Source organism: Ornithorhynchus anatinus, chromosome 7, assembly GCF_004115215.2.
Source record: "Ornithorhynchus anatinus isolate Pmale09 chromosome 7, mOrnAna1.pri.v4, whole genome shotgun sequence".
Lineage (NCBI taxonomy): Eukaryota > Metazoa > Chordata > Mammalia > Monotremata > Ornithorhynchidae > Ornithorhynchus > Ornithorhynchus anatinus.
This window is the reverse complement of record NC_041734.1, coordinates 35,896,952-35,916,504: the sequence shown is the minus strand read 5'-3', so window position 1 is coordinate 35,916,504 and position 19,553 is coordinate 35,896,952. Positions and strand designations below refer to the sequence as shown.

The window sequence follows — 19,553 nt, the reverse complement described above, 5'->3', positions numbered from 1 at the left end:
ATAAGGAAGATTTGAGACCTCCTTATGGCCATCATGTGCAGTACCTGTCACAGGTGTCAGGTGTGCATGGGGCCACCATGAATTATTAAATGAATTTCCCTCTGGAAAATTCTAATCCTAGGGTTCATCCTCTAGATTATAAAATCGTTGTGGGCAGGGAATGTGTCTGTTATATTGTTACATTGTACTCTCCCAACTGCTTAGTACAGTGCCCTGCACACAGTAAGCGCTCAATAGACCCAAATGACTCAGTGATTGACCTACTACTGGGTGTCAACCTAACACAAATAGAGGTTGTAGCCTGCTGACAGGATTGACATTTTGCAGGCACATCTATTAATCCCACAAACAAGCCACTCCAGACAAGCCATCCTGTCTGATTGACAAACTGCCATTAAGGTTTTGCTGATGAAAAGGGAGGACATCCCACATAGAGGTGCTGAACTCTCTTACTAACCTTGTGTGGATAAATCCAACCCCCAGATGACTTTTACTATGCCTTGTTAGAAAACACTTTACTACTTATCATAAAAGCCATGAACCCCCTTGGGATTGTTAAAACTCTGTCTTTAATAACTTTTACTATGGGTCAGAGGACTCACTAAAGGTGCAATACCAGAAAATCATGGAGAAAACAATTACAGAATGTTTTCTGGGCATGGAAATAAGAATGTGTAGTCGGCAAGGAAAGGACCACCTCAAGTCTATTTTTCCCAGCCCCCTACAATTTTTATATATATGATTGCTTATGAATAAAGTTCTTGCCTGCTAGGCAGATGTCTGTATCAAATGTACAAGTTGTTTTATACAGTAATGAGTTCTGGGGCCCAAACCCAACACATTTTCTAAAAGCCATTCAAGTTTTCAACAACTTGGACTCATTTGACCTTTGGAATTCCCTTTTCAGCTATTAAAATGCATGCTCATATAAGTGAGGAGATGCCAGTAAAATGAGTTAGAGCTTCAACATTATAGTTTGTAAGGTTTCAGACTTAATGTCAAACCTCATTTCTCTATTATTCATTCCCAAACTTTTTGGAGAAGAGTTTTGGCTTTGGTTTTTCTCTAAAAAGCCTTAATAGGCAAATCAGAACAGGTGTTGCAACATGGTGAGATAAAAGGTTAACTATTCCAGGCTTTGGCATTATGGGAAAAGAAGGAAAATTTAGGATTTGGGGGCAGGATTTTGAATTCTTGTCTGGGGCTGCAGTAATGTCTATATTGCTCTTTTATAAGGTCCAGAATCATGCTCAAAATTTGACCCTTGCCATCAATTAAAACCTGTAGCAGATTTGCTTCATTTGGAAAAGGCAACATTAAGTGCTGTATTTTACACAGAGCAGGGCAAGAGGAAACCACTTTTAGATGCCCCAAAAACTCACCCAGAAACCAACTGAGACTTGTATTTCAACTGATCCCATAGAAAGTGTTGATTAAAAAGTAAAACCAAAGAAGGGCATACTTCATTTGCCTCTTTAAAACTGTTCATTCTTTTCAAGAGTTATAATCACAGGAGGGAGAGGCTAGAGATGACATGAGAATAACCAGAGAAGCGTATAGAGTCAGAGTCAGGAGTCTAGCTGAAGTTCTTGTTTTCTCCTTTGTTTCACAGATTCAAATTATGGGGGCAAGATTCCAATTGTGTGCTTTGCGCAAGGAGGTGGAAAAGAAACTTTGAAGGTGAGTTGACTTTTAGCGTGGGTATAGAGATTTGGGATTATGATTTTACAAGAAGCAGCATGAACTAGTGGAAAGAGCATGGGTCTGTGTTCTAATCCCGACTCAGCCATATGTCTGCTGTGAGACCTTGGGCAAGTCACTTCATTTCTCTTTGACTCAGTTACCTTATCTGTAAAATGGGGATTAATGCTGGGAGCTCTATATGGGACAGGGATGGTGTCCAGCCTGATTAACTTGTATCTACCCCAGTTCTTAGTATAGTGCCTGACGCATAGTATGTGCTTAACAAATACCACATTTTATTATTATTATCAATTTAGTAAACAGTAGATCAATATCAGAATTTCCAAGCTTGTTAGTATATCGATGAGTGTATGGCACTGTATGTGCGTGTTTATTATCAGTTCATCCCTCAATGCTAAGTTTAGTGACATCAATATTAAGATACTTATAGTGTCATTGTCAGATGATAATCTTATCAATAATGTATCATTGTTTAGATCATAGTTGCATTTAATATATCCTCTTAGAAAGTGATGAACTCTATTTGTGATTATGAACTCATCAACATATTGTCCAAACAGGCATAGGCCTGTCCTCACTCCTATTTAGACTGTGAGTCCCATTGGGGTCAGAGATGGTTTCCAACCTGATTAACATGTAGCTAACCCATGCTTAGAACAGTTCTTGACACATAGTATGTGCTTAACAAATGCAACAAGCAACAACAATAATAATAATAATAATAGGTCATTTGTATGTAATTTACCAATTGCCTGTGGCCCAATGATTTTACCCACATTTCAGTATCTTTGAGTGCAAATGCATGGAAAAACCAGCTTATCAGATTTTAGTACTACTGTGATGAATCTATCTAGATTCATATACAAATCTTTGTCTTATTGATGTCAGTGAAAATGGGGCCACATGCTTTAATGACTGTGGGACAGAGCTTTTATTTTAGAGGTAAGTGTAAGATATTAAATGCTCACAAATAACTTTGGACAGATCTGTAATGCTCGAGACAAGCAATTTGTCTGATCCTATAGCCTATACTGGCAAATTTTCATTCCGAAAAAAGGTGTATCGTGCACCTGTTTCTATCCTGCACTGTTTCCTTAAGCTGTTCCTCCTCAGAAAGTTTAATTTCTCCCAGTTCTGCAATGTCGACTCTGTATGCAACCTGCTTATCCATAGAACAACTGCAAGTTAGTGCCTGGGGAGCAGAATAGCTCTATGTCATCAATTGCTGTTGTGTCATCATCCACAGACTGTGATTCCATTTCTGTCACTAAAACCACTGAGATGTTGCCAATCTTAGTATTATAGGGTTATTCAAATAGTCCAGAGTTGGAGGGTCAGGAGATTGCTTGTGGCAATGGTGAACTGAAGGAACTGGAATTCATCAATCAATGATATGTATTGAACCCTTACTGTGTGCAGAGCATTGCACTAAGTGATTGGGGAGTATAATAGTAGACAACAATCACCTCCTTCAAATAATTTACAATCTAGTGGAAGAAGATAGACATGAAAATGATTTATAGATAGGAAGAAGGAAGAGGAGAGATGTACATGAGTTAGTCCTTAAATAAGAAACTGAGATTGAAAGCGATAGGATGACACCATGGCCTAAGGACATGGACTTGGGAGTCAGGGAACAAGAGGTCTAGTCCTGACTCTGCCACTCACCTGCTGTGTGACTTTGGGCATGTCACTTAACGTTTCTGTATCTCCATTTTCTCATCTCTGAAATGGGGATAAAATATTGGTTCACCCTCCCTCTTGGATTGTGAGCCCTGTAGTTCATTGTGAGCTGGGAATGTGTCTGTTTACTGTTGTATCGTACTCTCCAAAATGCTTAGCACAGTGCTCTGCACACAATAAGTGCTTAGCAAATAAGTCTGAATGAACTGATATATTTTTATATTGCACTCTCCAAAGCAGTTAGCACAGTACTCTGCAAACAGAAAACACTCAATAAATATGACTGACTGATTGACTATGTGAGTCTAAATATGACTGACTGATTGACTATGTGAGTCAGAGATTGTATCTGATCCTATACTTACATGGTATTTCAATCAATGGTATTTAGTAAGTATTTATTATGTGCAGAGCACTGTACTAAGCACCTGTGAGTGTACAGTCTAACCGAGTTGGTTCCCTCACCATGTTCCCTCCCCTCAAGGAGCTGACAGCCTAAGGGAGAAGCAGCACTTAGCATAGTGCCTAAAGCAAACTACTTAAAAAATACCATCATTTGTGGACTTCTATTATCAATTGTAGTGGGTAGTAGAGGAGGATGAGGTGGGCTTCAGAAGTGAGGGCTGGAGAGGGTGGAATGGTGTGAAAGCGACATTGGAGTAGAGGAGCTTATTAGTGAGAGAATCTGGTATTAATCCACTACCAGTGGTAGAGTTGTATGTAACTCATTAATTTTTAAAAAAATATTCAATATTATTTTTGAAATATTCCAGTGGTAATGAGTGGATTTGAAAGGGCTCACATTTAATTAGATATTAATCCATTCATTTTTTAATTATGCAATATGAACTTACATCAGAATTCATCCTGACCAAACTTCAATTTCTTAGAGTGCAATTAACCCCTAAATTTCTCCCCCAAGTGAATGGGTTTTCTGTTCTATTGGAACTCATCTGAAAGATTTAGAGGAATGTGCTGATGGTCCACTATTTTTCTTCATTACTGAGCTTGATTTGAATTCTGGTTATAAGTTATAAAAGCTTTCAGAATTCAGGCTAAGAATCCACATGTTCATATAGTAAGCCCCCAATTAATACAACTGATCAATTGATAGATTTTCATGGGTCATGTGTTTTGTCCACAGGCCATCAATATCGCTGTAAAAAGTAAAATTCCCTGTGTGGTGGTGGAAGGCTCCGGCCAGATTGCTGATGTGATAGCGAGTCTGGTTGAGGCAGAAGATCCCCTGGCATCTTCAACGGTCAAGGAGAAGCTCTTGAGGTTTTTGCCCCGGACTGTTTCCCGACTACCAGAGGAAGAGACCGAAAGCTGGATCAAATGGGTGAGTTAGGACAAAGGAAACAGGTGATGGGATCAGAGAGGTTCAAAGGAATCTATGAGTCAGAACAACTGCCAGCTATCAACAATGAGGCTGAGGGTGCTACATCTACGGTTGTAGGAATTGGAGTCTTGACCAAGAACCTGAAGAGAGAAACGGTGTGGCCCAGTAGAAAGAAATTGGACTTGGGAGTAAAAGAATCTGGGTTCTAATTCTGGCTCTGCCATTTGCTTTCAGTGTGACCTTGAGCAAGTCACTTAAATTCACTGTGGCTTAATTATAAAATGGAAATTATACTGAGACCCTTGTGTGGAATGGTGACTGTGTCCAATCTTATACTGTATTAACCCCAGTGCTTAATATAGTACTTAGCACATATTAAGTGCTTAACAAATACTACATTATTATATTTGATTTACTAGCACCCCTAAACCACTGTCATGGGCAGCTATTTTTTAGAAACATATTCTAATGGCAGGGAGAAAGAGCTTGGAATAATGTCATTTTTAGAAAGATTGGTAGCAATTTGCAAAAGAACCATACCTGATGAAGAAACCATTATTGTGGAAGAATTGGATTGCTTAATTAGCAGCCCATGATTCAGTTCAGGATCTCTCTGTCTCTCCCATTCTCTCTCTCTCTCTCTCCCTCAGTCTTTGTCTCTGACTTTAACTCCCCTTTATATTTTTTTCTTACTTGGTCAATTACCTCAATATCAAGGCCATCTCTGAAAGATGCAAGAGTTTATTAGCTGTTACAATCATTAATGCAAAGTTTTAAGAAAATCTTAAGTTACCATCCCCTCTGCATTTCTCACCACTTCACTGTTAATGTGGATATTTAATAGTTGTATTCCAGGTCACTCAGTTCATTAGACAGGTCTGGCACATTAGTAGCAGCACCCCAAAATGTGTCTATAAAACTTGGATTGATAACTGGGCATCTTTTAAAGAGTCTGGGCTGCCACCTGGAAGCACTAAAGTGAGGGGGGATGGTAGTTTGCAGAAAATCAATGATCTTTCTGCCCTGGCCATGTCTTGCAAAGTGACATTTACACCATGATTCCTACAGGAAAAGCATGCAAGGTCTAGTAAAAGTAGGCAGATATAATTTTTCTAATGGGGTTTTGGCATCCTCTTTTCAAAAGTGGTCATTCAGGAACTCATCAGCAATACCTAATCTACTAAGTTGGATACTCCTAGAATAGAAGCAGTCATTTATTTCTGATTTCAGTGTGCCCAGCTGATGACATATATTACTAATTCTTCGTAAAATCATCCTAAAGATATATTCCACTATATCTAAGGGAAATTAGGTGAATGAAATGCCCGAGGAGCAAGGAGAAAATATATTGTTTTGTGGGCATACAATTTATAGGAAATTAACATTAAATTGCATCAATTTCTTTTAAGTAACTTCACATAGGTGAGTACTTAGCTCTCAGAATGGACCTTTCTGACTCCCTGTAGTATGAAATTTGCAGCGTGGCTCAGTGGTAAGAGCACGGGCTTTGGAGTCAGAGATCATGGGTTCAAATCCCGGCTCGGCCACTTGTTAGCTGTGTGACTTTGGGCAAGTCACTTAACTTCTCGGTGCCTCAGTTACCTCATCTGTAAAATGGGGATTAAGACTGTGAGCCCCACGTGGGACAACCTGATCCCCCTGTGTCTACCCCAGCGCTTAGAACAGTGCTCAGCACATAGTAAGCGCTTAACAAATACCAGCATTATTATTATTATTATTAGGTCTCCAAAATCACATGGGGTATTTTTCTCAGTCGGAAAAAGTACAAACACAGAATCATATGGAAAATTGCGGCATTAGGAATCAAGATTTGGACTGTGAGCTCATTGTGGGCAGGGAATGTCAGTGTTTATTGTTGTATTGTACTTTCCCAAGCACTTTGTACAGTGCTCTGCACACAGTATGTGCTCAATAAAATATGATTGATTGAATGAATTAATTTAAGGAACAGGTTAACATTATTTAGGAATAAAATCAGGCATTCACCCTCCCACCAGAGTTTTTTTTATTATTATTGATGGTCTTTTGAGAATTGAAATATCAAAAACATTGCTATACCCTCTAGAGTCACTGACCTCTTGAGGCCAGGAGCAAAGGATTAAAGGTGCCCGAAGTGAATTCATTATTTTTAGTTCAATTCTGAGGCTTAAGACATTCAAAATAGGTATCTGAAATTTAGGGGCAATTAGTTTAACCCCTTCATATGAATTTCATGGTGTCCACTGCAGCTCAGCTGGCCATCACAGACACCCCCTGCACTCAGACAACCCACTCTGCACTATCTGGACCAACAAGCCCAGCCCTGCCCCTCGGGAGGGAGTTCTTGCCTTATTGCTGGAGGGAATCCCTTCCCCAGATGCTTCTGGGAGACGGGTAGCTCTTCAGGGCTAGGATGGAGAATGAAAGGTAGGAGGGAAATGGGGGCAAGAGCTTCAGTCAGGAGCAGACAAAGGAATTGGACCCCCACCCTTCCTCTTTCAGAGACACTGACCCAATCCCTATGCCCAAAGCAGCACAGCCCAAACCTGTCACAGCCATGGGAACAAGAGTGATAGTGTCCTGCTCTCAGCTGGACAGAACTGGGTCCACCTGTCCCTGGAGACACCGACAGCCTCAGTGTGGAAGCTACTTTAACTGGGAGCCCCTTGTGGGACAAGGGGCTATGTCTAACCTGGTTATCTTGTATCTACCCCAGGGCTTAGTATAATGCTAGGCAGCAATGGGCCTCTGGTTGAGGGTAAGGGTTCATTTGAATCCACCACCACTGGACGGACCTTGTTCAGAGGTGGAATAAGAGGCAAATAAAATAGATACACAATTAATCGAGCTATGTAAAAGTGTGTTGAAATGGCTCTGGAATGTCTCCTCGCACTCCTGTCCTTCAAAGGTTTCACATAGTTTTGCTTTTGTGCGCAAAAAAGGTGCCCCTCTTTGTTTTCACTTCTTTCTTCAATATCAAGAAATACATGAAGTACTTTGTAGGGAAGTCAACAAGCCTTTTGTGTGTTTAAGCAGGCAGTGGCAGTCCTCTCCCTGAACAGGAAGAATGCAGAGGATGCATTATCCAGTTTACCAATCTGGCACACTAGCTCCTTTTTTTTTCCCCCATCATATGTGTTAAGCACTTAATATGTGCCAGGCACTGTTCTAAGCTCTAGGGTAGATAAAAGGTAATCAGGTTGGACATAGTGCCTATCCCACACGGTGCTCACAGTCTTAACTCCCATTTTGCAGATGAGGTAACTGAGGCACAGAGAAGTTGAGTGAGTTGCCCAAGATCACACAGCAGACAATTGGCAGAGCTGGGATTAAAACCCAGGTCCTTCTGACTCCCAGGCCCGTGCTCTATCCACTAGGGAATACTGCTTCTTGTCATTATGCCGCTGCTTTTTTTTACTCGCTGCTGCTACCTACTTAAATTTTCATCCTCTCTTCTCCTTTGCAACTGCCTGGGCAAAGGGTGGCCCAAACTTCAGTCATTCCAATTTCAGTTTCCACCTCTTCCTCTACTCTCCCATTCCTTTCCTCTGAGCCTGAGTTGGTTTGCATGTTAAATTGAAAGGTTAATCAAGCCGGGACTAATAAAATGTACTCTGTAGAAAATTGCTTAGAATTTAATTCCCAAGTTCCCTCCTCTTTCTGTTTGGGATTGCAATTTCATTAGAAATGAATAGCAAAATGCTTTGTCCCATGTAACTGCTCAATACCTGGTAGTTAATGAATCAACTCAAGAGTTCTTCTAGACTGTGAGCCCGTTGTGGGCAGGGATTGTTTCTGTTGCTGAACTGTACTTTCCAAGAGCTTAATACAGTGCTCTGTACACAGTAAGTGCTCAGTAAATGTGATTGAACGAATGAGTTACTGAACCGAAAAAAAAGTAGATGGGATAAATGGTCCATCTTGCTCCAAGATTCAAATCAAACAGCACACTATTATATTTCACCAGCCATGTTTATGAACTAATATTTGTTGGGGTTTATTCTTACAGAGTAATTAGAGGATAAGTGAACACAGTGAAGAAAAATAGTTTGATCCTGGCTACCTTTTGACTGATTAGACAATTATTTCAAAAGAGAATTGAGACATTGGGAAAGACAACTTAAAGAGGAAGTTTTTTGTTAAAATGATTGAGTGAACAAGATGAGAAAAACTCCTAATGGCTACCCCTTCCTTAATTTCCCTACTACTAGCTTCAAAGCTTTCCATATTTTGTTTTTTTATACCTGCTCTCTTTACCCATAGTGCTCTGTTCAACCCCTTTGCTCCACCCAAACTCACCTTGACACTACACCTGACTCTCAACCTTCCAGCTTCTGATCCTGCAGAATTCTTCCTGGAGGTGACAGCTAATTGAAAATGTACCGATAAAGAGACAGGGTTTGGCAAACTGAAGGAGTAGTGTGTTTTTAGGGTGAGGAAAGGACTGAGCAATGGATTGGGGTGGGACATCTGAGCATAAATTAGGAGGAGGAAAGAACATGGCAGCAGGGAGAGAATAGAATAAAGTTGAATGTGCTGAGAACCTAGCAACCCTACTAAAAGTGTAGGCGACAAGCTGGAAATGGCCTGAATCTTTAGTAATGCGATTCAGTTCCTGTGCTGTCAGAAGGCAGAGCTTTGAAAATTTCTACCCACCATAATTTTGGAGAAATGTTCTCTCTCTCAACATGTCAGACATAGCATCTTTTATTATGAGAAATTGTTCTTTTTCTAGATAAGGGATGGAATTAAGCTTTTGGGGGTTGAGCAGGCTCAGGTGTTGGCATATCTGCTTCCTCTGGGACCTTTGCCCATATATCTTCTGAAAATATTGGGGAATTTTTATCCAGTTCTAGCAACCCACGTGTAATTGGCAAGAGGAAAATTCATTACAATGCGAGTCCCAGGTATTTATAGAGATTAAGCAAAACCATTAATTTTGAACTGATATTATTAATCAAAGCCCTTATTATTGTATTTCTTCAACAATATTAGAATTTGGAAGCATGGGTTATATGTAGGCTAAGAATATGTGAAGGCAACCTCCCTGCTGTTTTATGAATTGGGATGGAAAAGTACTTTTCAAGTCCATAAGTTTCCCACCATGCCCCAAGAGCTTTAGAATAACAAACACCATTTTTATTTTTATTTGTGTTAGCTCAAAGAAATCCTTGAAAACCCTCACCTACTGACAGTTATCAAAATGGAAGAAGCTGGTGATGAAATTGTAAGCAGTGCAATTTCCTATGCCCTGTATAAAGGTGAGCAACAACATTGTGTTCTCTCACATACAGCTTTTCAGGTGTCCTTCACTTTTTGACATCTAACTTAGGATTTCTAGGTTGGGAGGCTGAAAGGACTTGATATAATTTCTCCAATTATGTTTGGCAGGTTGTGAAAGGATATGAAATGGAGGAAACACATAGTAAGATTTCAACAAATACCACTGATTGGGGAAGGATTGTTCAGTCAGGGAGAGGAAACTAGCAAAAAGATAGAAAATGAAGGGTGGAAAATGAATCAATCATATTTACTGAGCACTTACTGTGTGCAAAGCACTCTACTAAGCACTTTTGAGAGTACAATACAACAGAGTTGGTAGACAGGTTCCCTGCCCACAGCGGGCTTACAGGCTAGAGGGATAAAGAACAACTTTTCTGCAAGGACAAGTGCAATAGTGGCATCTCTCAAGGACTGGGCTTTTTTCCTTCATCTTTGTTTATCTTCATAAATGATGCAAGAGTATGAGTGCTTGTGAAATCTCTAAAATTCTCAAATGGCTTCAAGCTCTCCTGGGTGGGAAATTCCCATACATCAAGGAGTGAACTCTAGGAAGCCTCCATGCAGCTGGGTGAGATGGCAGAAAAGTGACAGAAGAGCTTCAGGGGGAGCAAAAACAAGGTTATTCTCCTAGGGAAAACTGATCTAAGAAAGAGCATCCATCTTGCAAATTGAATATGACATAAGGCTTAATATATTGCTTTTGATAAAGGCAGTCATCATTTAGAGGGATCTTTAAAATTTCTCCGAGTGTTTTATTCACCTGAAGGCACCCCCATTCCCTTGGTTAATGCTAGCTTGTGGTAAAGCTAATGATTTCCCTTTATCCCTTCCAGCCTTCAGTACCAATGAGCAGGATAAGGATAACTGGAATGGACAGCTGAAATTGTTGCTGGAGTGGAACCAGTTGGATCTAGCCAATGATGAAATCTTCACCAATGACCGCCGGTGGGAGGTAAATAGGGAAGTCGGTTCTTAAGTCACGGGGTCATGTCAAGGTTATTTCCAGAAATCATATACAGAGCTTTTAAATGGGTGACATTTTGAGGTCTTTATATTCAACCTTTTAAGGGACCATCTCAGCTCCATCTACCATGGATAATCAAAAAGAAAGGTATTAACAAAGTGCATTAAAATATTTTTTCTGGTGCTTCTTAAGCATTTACTATGTGCCAGGCACCGTTCTAAGCAATAGGATAGATACCAGGTAATCAGGTTGGACCTAGTCCCTGTCCCACAAGGGGCTCACAGTCTTAATCCCTATTTGATAAATGAAGGAACTGAGGTGCAGAGAAGTGAAGTGACTTACTCAAGGTCACACAGCAGACAAGTGATATATATATATATATATATATATATACATATATATATACTATCCCTCATTCTATAACACCTAGGTTGTGTATCAGGCTGAGCTCAGAGGAGAAGATGACCTCCTTGATCATTTCATCAAGGAAAACCGAGCTCTCCAGACACTGTCAAGCTTCTTTCTTTAGGGTTTGAACACAGCTGGGCTGCCAGCCTCATGTGTCCTCTTGAGTCGTTAACTTCAGAACCCTTGTACTGCAACTCTCTGTAGGCTGTAGATCTTCCAAATTGCACCTAGTCATAAAATACAGACTTCCCCTGGATGCAGTTCAGCCATTTATTAGGAAATAAGTGAGCTACAATCCTTCCCTGCCTCAAGCTTTAAAGGCCATCTGAAGTCTGAAGGAAGAAAGCTGGGTCGTCAGTGGTCGTGAACGAAGTTAAAAAAAAAAAAAAAGCCTAGTTGCACTTTGGATAACAGTTAATTCCTCAGTTCTTGAGATGAGGAATGCATTCATTCATTCAATTGTATTTACTGAGCACTTACTGTGTGCAGGTCACTACTAAGCACTTGGGACTTAGAATAAATAAATGGACATTCCCTGCCCACAATGAGTTCACAGTCTAGAAGACTCTTATAGTCATTCTTCCTGCTCAATGAACACATCTAAGATGAAAGTTAGAGACATTGCAAGTCACATCAATATCCCTGCCTCCTGCCTAAACTAAAAGATCAGTATCAAATTGTATGGTCTGAATGAAAGTGACAGATTGAAGGGCAGTTTACAGCAGACCAATAACTCAAAAATAAAATTACCTTGGCAGCAACTTTATTAGATAGATTAAATATTGGCATCCACACTGGTAAGAGATAGTCACAGAAGAGAGGTGATGCAGGAGAAGAAGAAAGAAAGCATTCAAACTGTAGGAATATGCAGCATGGCCTAGTGGACAGATAATAGGTCTGGGAGTCAGAAGGACCTAGGTTCAAATGTCAGCTCTGCCACTTGTCTGCTGAGTGACCTTGGGTAAGTCACTTCTCTGGATCTCAGTTTCCTCATCTGTAAAATGGGGATTAAGACTATGAGCCCCATGTGGAACATGATTGTGTCCAATTTGATTAGCTTGAATCTAACCCAGCACTTAATAGAGTGCCTATCACATAGTAAGTGATTAACAAATGCCTTTAGTAAAAGAGAACCCTGCAAGAATCCCACAGTTAAGAGCTAGATTTTAGTCTATTACTACAGTAGTAATACCAGAGAGAAAACACAATCAAGCAATCACTAGTATATTGAGAATTTGTTGTGTGCAGAGCACTGACTAAGCACTGGGGACAGTTTCAGATTGGCTGGTCCAACTAAAATAGGTGGTGGGGAATGGGGAGGGCACTCCACAATAAAGGAAAATTTCAGAAGACAGCATGGAAAAATTGATTTTTTATTATGATTTAGAAAGAAAGGCATTTGCACAGATTTGCTTCATTTGGACTTCACTTGTGATTATTATTTTGTTCTTCTTTCTTACTAGTCTGCTGACCTCCAAGATGTCATGTTTACAGCCCTAGTAAAGGACAGGCCAAAATTTGTTCGCCTTTTTCTAGAAAATGGATTGAACCTAAGGAAATTTCTCACGAATGAAGTCCTCACAGAGCTTTTCTCCAACAATTTCAGTTGCCTAGTCTACAAGAACCTGCATATTGCTAAGAATTCATACAATGATGCCCTTCTCACTTTTGTCTGGAAGATGGTGGCAAACTTTCGAAGAGGTGCAAGAAAGGATGACAGAAATAGCAAGGATGATGTGGAGATACAGCTTCATGTATGTTCCTAAAAAGTTTGTAAGATTTCTTGACTTTCTGAGCACTCCCTGAGAAAAGATGTTCTTCCTGGGTTTCAGTGATACAGAATTTAAATATTCTCTGAAAGATGAATGTTCTCATGCTTTGGCTTCAGTGATCCTTTGTATTCTGACATGCTCTGTGCTATTTTTCAAGTTAACCTATGTTTTGTCTTCATTATTGAAACTTTAAACCTAACGGTCTATGGAGATAGGCTTCTATAGTTTGGAAAGAAATATTTAACTTTGTTTTACAACTGAAGTAACTTGACATGGTGTGATTCATTGGTAATCTAGGATCAGGGACTCTAAGGACAATTAACAGTCTCATTGACAATGATAAATACTGTGAGAAATTTCCAGATGTAATGAATGAGTGTTTGCTCCTTGGAAATCCCATGGGAACACTTGGAGCCCTTTTTTTTTTTGAGGAGGAGGAGGAATCTGGTCCATGACTTGGGAATAAAATATCCACCAGTATGAGTTTCTCTCTAAAACAAGAAAGGAAGGATCCCAGAAGAGCAAATACCTGAGATATGAAAAGTTTAACAGAAGATTTTTTAAGGGCCTAACCAGTCACCACTTTTGCCCATCATTAATGATCCATCTTGCTCACAATGCTCCAATCTTGTCTATCTCACCATCAATGCCTTTCCCATGCCCTTCCTCTGGACTAAATCTCCCTCTCTCTCCGTATACTGCAGACTACTACTTTTCCCACCTTCAAAGACATTCATTCATTCAGTAGTATTTATTGAGCGCTTACTATGTGCAGAGCACTGTACTAAGCACTTGGAATGTACAAATCGGCAACAGATAGAGACAATCCCTGCCTACTGATGAGCTTACAGTCTAATCGGGGGAGACAGACAAAAACAATAGCAATAAATAGAATCAAGGGGATGTACAGCTCATTAAAACAATAGCAATAAATAGAATCAAGGTGATGTATATCTCATTAACAAAATAAATAGGGTAATAAAAATATATACAAATGAGCGGATGAGCACAGTGCTGAGGGGAGGGGAAGAGAGGGGGGAGGAGCAGAGGGAAACGGGGGGGAAAAGGGGGCTTAGCTGAGAGGAGGTGAAGGGGGGGTAGAGGGGCAGCAGAGGGAGCGCAAGGAAAAGGGGAAGTTCAGTCTGGGAAGGCCTCTTGGAGGAGGTGAGGTCTAAGTAGGGCTTTGAAGAGGGGAAGAGAATTAGTTTGGCAGAGGTGAGGGGGGAGGGCATTCCAGGACAGGGGGAGGATGTGGGCCACGGGTCGACGGCGGGATAGGCGAGAACGGGGGACAGTGAGGAGGTGGGCAGCAGAGGAGCAGAGGGTGTGGGGTGGGCAGTAGAAAGACAGAAGGGAGGAGAGGTAGGAGGGGGCAAGGTGATGGAGAGCCTTGAAGCCTAGAATGAGAAGTTTTTGTTTCGTGCGGAGGTCGATAGTCAACCACTGGAGGTTTTTAAGAAGGGGAGTGACGTGCTCAGAGCGTTTCTGCAGGAAGATGAGGTGGGCAGCGGAATGAAGAATAGACTGGAGTGGGGAGAGACAGGAGGAAGGGAGATCAGAGAGAAGGCTGACATAGTAATCCAGCTGGGATATTATAAGAGCCTTTACCAGTAAGATAGCCATTTGGGTGGAGCAGAAAGGGCGGATCTTGGCGATATTATAAAGGTGAGACTGGCAGGTCTCAGTGATGGATTGGATGTGTGGAGTGAATGAGAGAGCCAAGTTAAAGTTGACATCCAGGTTGCAGGCTTGAGAGACGGGAAGGTTGGTCATACCATCCACAGTGATAGGGAAGTCAGGAAGAGGACAGGGCTTGGGAGGGAAGATAAGGAGCTCAGTTTTGGACATGTTTGGACATGGACTTATTAAGGTCACAACTCCTCCAAGAGGCTTCTTTTTGCCTCCTCCCTCTACCTTCTGCCTCATCCTTGCACTTGGATCTGTACCCTTTGAGCACTGGGTATTCACCCTCAGCCCCAAAGCATTTACGTACATACCCATAAATTATTTATATTTATGTCTGCCTCCCCTTCTAAACTACAAACTCATTGAGGGCAAGGGACATGTCCTCCAACTCTGCTATATTGTTCTCTCCCATGCATATAGTACAGTGTTCTGCACAAGGTAGGTGCTCAATAAATATTATTGATCAAGAACAAAGCTAATAGTATGGTAAGAGAAAGCATTGGTGATATTATGGAAAATGGTGCAAAAGCTGAGGAATGGTTTGCTCAATAGTTCTTCCACTTCCATTCTTGTGACAAAAGAGGTTCGAGGAGGGGTAACTCTCTAGAGAAATTTCAAGTTGATGAAATCCAGGTAATTAAAAAGTACTTTGTAAAATAACTTTCCATCTCCATTTTCCCCTCAGGATGTATCTCCTATCACAAGGCACCCTCTACAAGCTCTGTTCATCTGGGCAATTCTTCAGAACAAGAGGGAGTTGTCAAACGTCATCTGGGAACAGGTAATTAACTCAGCCCTGATCAATTCACTGCTACTCCATATATACCACTGTGCTCTCACCTTTGGCCTTCCTGACTAAAACTCCAAAGTCTAAAAGATTTTTAACTGTGAACCGATATTGATTGGATGAGGCTTTTCTCTTGAGAATTCATCTAATCTGAGGCTGGAAAGAGAGAATAATATGTTAGGCTTACATTAGTCCTGGACCAGCTATAATGCTACTAAATTAGTTTGGTATTTGATTTCAGAATTGAAGGTGTCATTACAGTATAATAACCTTGGCTCTAGAAGAATTAAGTGGCCCAAATCTGCTTTTCTTGGTACCAAGTGTCTTCACTCACAACAGGATATCTGAAACTCCTTTTAGATGGATCAGGGAAGAGGCTAAGGATATATGGCATTCTGTTCCCAGAGACAGGTTGGTAGTTAGCCCATTTCCCTCGATACAGTTTAGTTGGGAATGAAGTTTTCAGGTTTAAAAAAAATAGAATTCTTAAGGGATTTTTTGTGTTTTAGGTGGAGTAAAATTAGGTCTAAATTTCAAAAGTTTCCAGTTTTATTTTAACTTTCATTTTTCAAGCTCACAGACAACCTATCTTACATGACAAGTGTTTCTTTTGTAATATTATTTCCTTCTTTAGATGCAGATGGCTAAATGAGTGCTTGATGTCACAGCCACTAGTGGCATTCATGACAATGTTTTGGCTGGTTTAGCTAATCTAAAGGATAGGACTACAGTGTCACTGTAAAATGTAGCAATAGCCAAATCTTTGTTCCTTCTCGCACCTCCTTGCCCTTACTGTATATTCTGGACTTGGAACATAAAGAAGGAGAATGGAGAGAAGGAGGGAGAGGAACCTGAACTGAGTGATTTGATTTGGTTTGGTTTTCTTACAGCTTAATCATTTCCATTGATTCTGGTCCTGCAAAACCAGCTGGATGGACCTGGGCCAGTCAGACCTCTACTCTGCAGCTGCCAGGGAAGAGAAAGAGAAAATAGAGTTATTTGAAGAGGTTATTAGGGGCCAGGGAAAAGTTGTGCTAGAGAATATAAAATGGTTTCCAGGTGGAGAGCTAGCATTCCCCCACCCCTCACCTGTAGAAAGTGATTAATCAAACCTGTAATGCTCTGTCTTCTTTCCCAGACCCGGGGCTGCACCCTGGCTGCCCTGGGAGCCAGTAAGCTCCTGAAAACCCTGGCCAAAGTGAAGAATGACATTAACGCTGCAGGGGAGTCTGAGGAACTGGCCAATGAATATGAAACAAGAGCAGTAGGTAAGCTCACAGCTTTTTTTTCCCTCTCTCTCTCTTTCTCTCTCTCTCATTTGTTAAGCACTTACTATGTGCCAGGCACTGAACTAAGCACTGGAGTAGATACAAACTAGTCAGGTTGGTCACAGCCCCTCTCCCACATAATGCTCACAGTCTTAATCCCTATTTTACATATGAGGTACCTGAGACTAAGTGAAGTTATTTGCCCAGGTCTCTTCTCTATCCACTATGCCATGCTACTTCTCATGTTAAAGCACCAGTCTGTGGTAGGCTCTAACCCTCACTGATTTTCAGAGCAAATCCATCAGTCAATTAATTGTATTTATTGAGTGCTTACAGTGTGTTGTGCACTGTGTGAAGCACTTGGGAGAGTACAGTAGAACAGAATTGGTAGACATGTTCCTTGTAACAACAAGCTTAATAATAATGATGGTATTTGTTAAGTGCTTTTAGTTAAGTGCCAGGCACTGTACTAAATGCTGGGGTGGATACAAGTAAATTGGGTTGGACACAGTCCCTGTCACATGTGGGGCTCACAGTCTCAATCGCCATTTTACAGATGAGAGAACTGAGGCCCAGAGAAGTAAAGTACTCGTGCAAGATCACTCAGCAGATAAGTAGCACAGCCGGAATTAGAACCCATGACCTTTTGATTGCTAGTCCTGTGCTCTATCCACTATGCCATGCTGTTTCTCTCAGTCTAGAGAGGCGGACAGACATTAATATAAATTATGGATATGTACATATGTGCTGTGAGGATGAGGGAGGGGTGAAAAAAGGGAGCAAATCCAAGTGCAAGGGTGAAGCAGAAGGGAGCGGGAGAAGAGGAAATGAGGGCTTAATCAGGGAAGGCCTCTTGGAGGAGATGTGCCTTTAATAAGGCTTTGAAGCAGGGGAGAATAATTGTTGGTTGGATATAAAGAGGGAGGGCTTTCCAGGCCAGCAGTGAGAGGTTGGTGGCTAAATAGATGAGATCTAGGTACCCTGAGTAGGTAAAAGGATGAGGTCTTTATAGAAGTTGTGCTAAGAGGAGCATACTGTATGCCGTTAACTACTGATTTCAGGGACAGGGCTATTCCAAGAAAGGTCTTTGCTTCCTGTGCTCTTGTCATTATTGCTACTGGCCAACAAAGTTGACAGGAAAAACCCAATTTCCAGAACTTGGGTTTTGTTGCTTAGGGGAATTGTAGCTGGAATAAATATTTGGATTTCTAATTTGTAACCCCAAGGGCTGCTGAAAAATATTGTAAAATGTGATTTAGTATTGGAATTTCTTCTACTTCCACCTCCCCACCCACATCCTGTGGTATCTTTTATTGGGAAGAAAATGGTATGTGCCTTTGTGGGATTTACAGTAGAGTAGCATCTCCAGCACGTGGAAAATTCCTGGTGCAAGAGATCATTGTTTTTCCCCTAACAATTTCAATATTCAGTAGACTCTACCAGCCTAAACTCAGATTCTCTTTTCATGGAATCCATAAAACAAATACATCCAGGTAGATAAGAAAGGACAAGAGTAAAGGTATAACTCTGCTTGACAAAACGAGATCAAGTCTGGTTTTTTTTTTTTAAAAAAAGGAAGAAAACCCAAACAAAATGGACTACACACCCCTAACTAAGGTTAAGTCCCCCCTCACAGAACTTTACTAAACACTTGTTCATGGCAGGGATTTCCCCTTTTAACCTCTGGAAAGACTGTCCCAACTCTAGTTTATTTGTTTTCTTGGAAGATTTGAGACTTGTGCATCTGATTTATGCTTCTCTCTGGTTTGGTAATTTATTGTTTGTGGGGACTTTATATCGCCCACTTTTTCTATCTTGTGTCAACTCAGGAATAGTATCAACAATGTTCTCTTCTATTGTTCTTGCCTTTGAGTTAGGAAGGTTATAGATAAGCTAGGTAGGGCTAGCATCAGACATCAGAAAATAATAACAAATGACACTATCATAATTATTAAGCACTTACTATGTGCCAAGGATTGTATTATTGTATTATTATTAAACACTAAGATTACTATGTGCCAAGGTAATCAGGTAGAGCACAGTTCCTGTACAGAAGAAAGGGAGAATAGGTATTTAATCCTCATTTTAAAGATGAAAAAAATGAAGTACAGAGAAGTTATATGAGTACAGTGGTTAGGGCATGGGCCTGGGTCAGAAGGTCATAGGTTCTAATCCCAGCTCTCCCACTTGTCTATTGTGTGACCTTGGGCATGTCACTTCTTTTCTCTGTGCCTCAATTACTTCATCTGTAAAATGGGGATCAAGACTGTGAACCCTATGTGGGACAGTGGCTGTGTCCAACCTGATTTGCTTGTGTCCACCCCAGCATTTAGTACATTGCCTGGCACAAAGTAAGCACTTAACTAATTATTATCAATTTACCCAAAGTCAAAAATCAGATAATTGTCAGAGCTGGGATTAGAACCCTGGAGACCAGTGCTCTTTCAACTAGACCATACTAAGAGGGAGCTCAAAAGGTCTTAGATTACTTCCTGGCAGATGTCATCAAGAAGACACTAATCTTACTGGTTCCTGCTGGTTCAGAACCACTCCTGGGCTACCTGAAGCACTGCTGGTTTCCTCACCATGGATGGGTAGGACCCAGATGTGGGTTTCAGTGTGCCTCCAGGGAAGGTCACCTCTGACTGGGGCTTGT

The 19,553-nt window shown here is 40.9% G+C and overlaps 1 protein-coding gene across 1 annotated transcript in view; it reads left to right on the top strand.

The window, feature by feature from the left end:
- Positions 1 to 19,553, top strand: part of TRPM8 (transient receptor potential cation channel subfamily M member 8) — a 70,902-nt gene that overhangs the window by 18,139 nt on the left and 33,210 nt on the right. The window contains exons 7-13 of the mRNA XM_016227669.3: positions 1,613 to 1,680; positions 4,532 to 4,729; positions 9,888 to 9,990; positions 10,846 to 10,964; positions 12,848 to 13,138; positions 15,528 to 15,623; positions 16,768 to 16,897. Coding sequence (XP_016083155.1) covers positions 1,613 to 1,680; positions 4,532 to 4,729; positions 9,888 to 9,990; positions 10,846 to 10,964; positions 12,848 to 13,138; positions 15,528 to 15,623; positions 16,768 to 16,897 — 1,005 coding nt within the window. The remainder of the gene's footprint in view (positions 1 to 1,612; positions 1,681 to 4,531; positions 4,730 to 9,887; positions 9,991 to 10,845; positions 10,965 to 12,847; positions 13,139 to 15,527; positions 15,624 to 16,767; positions 16,898 to 19,553) is intronic.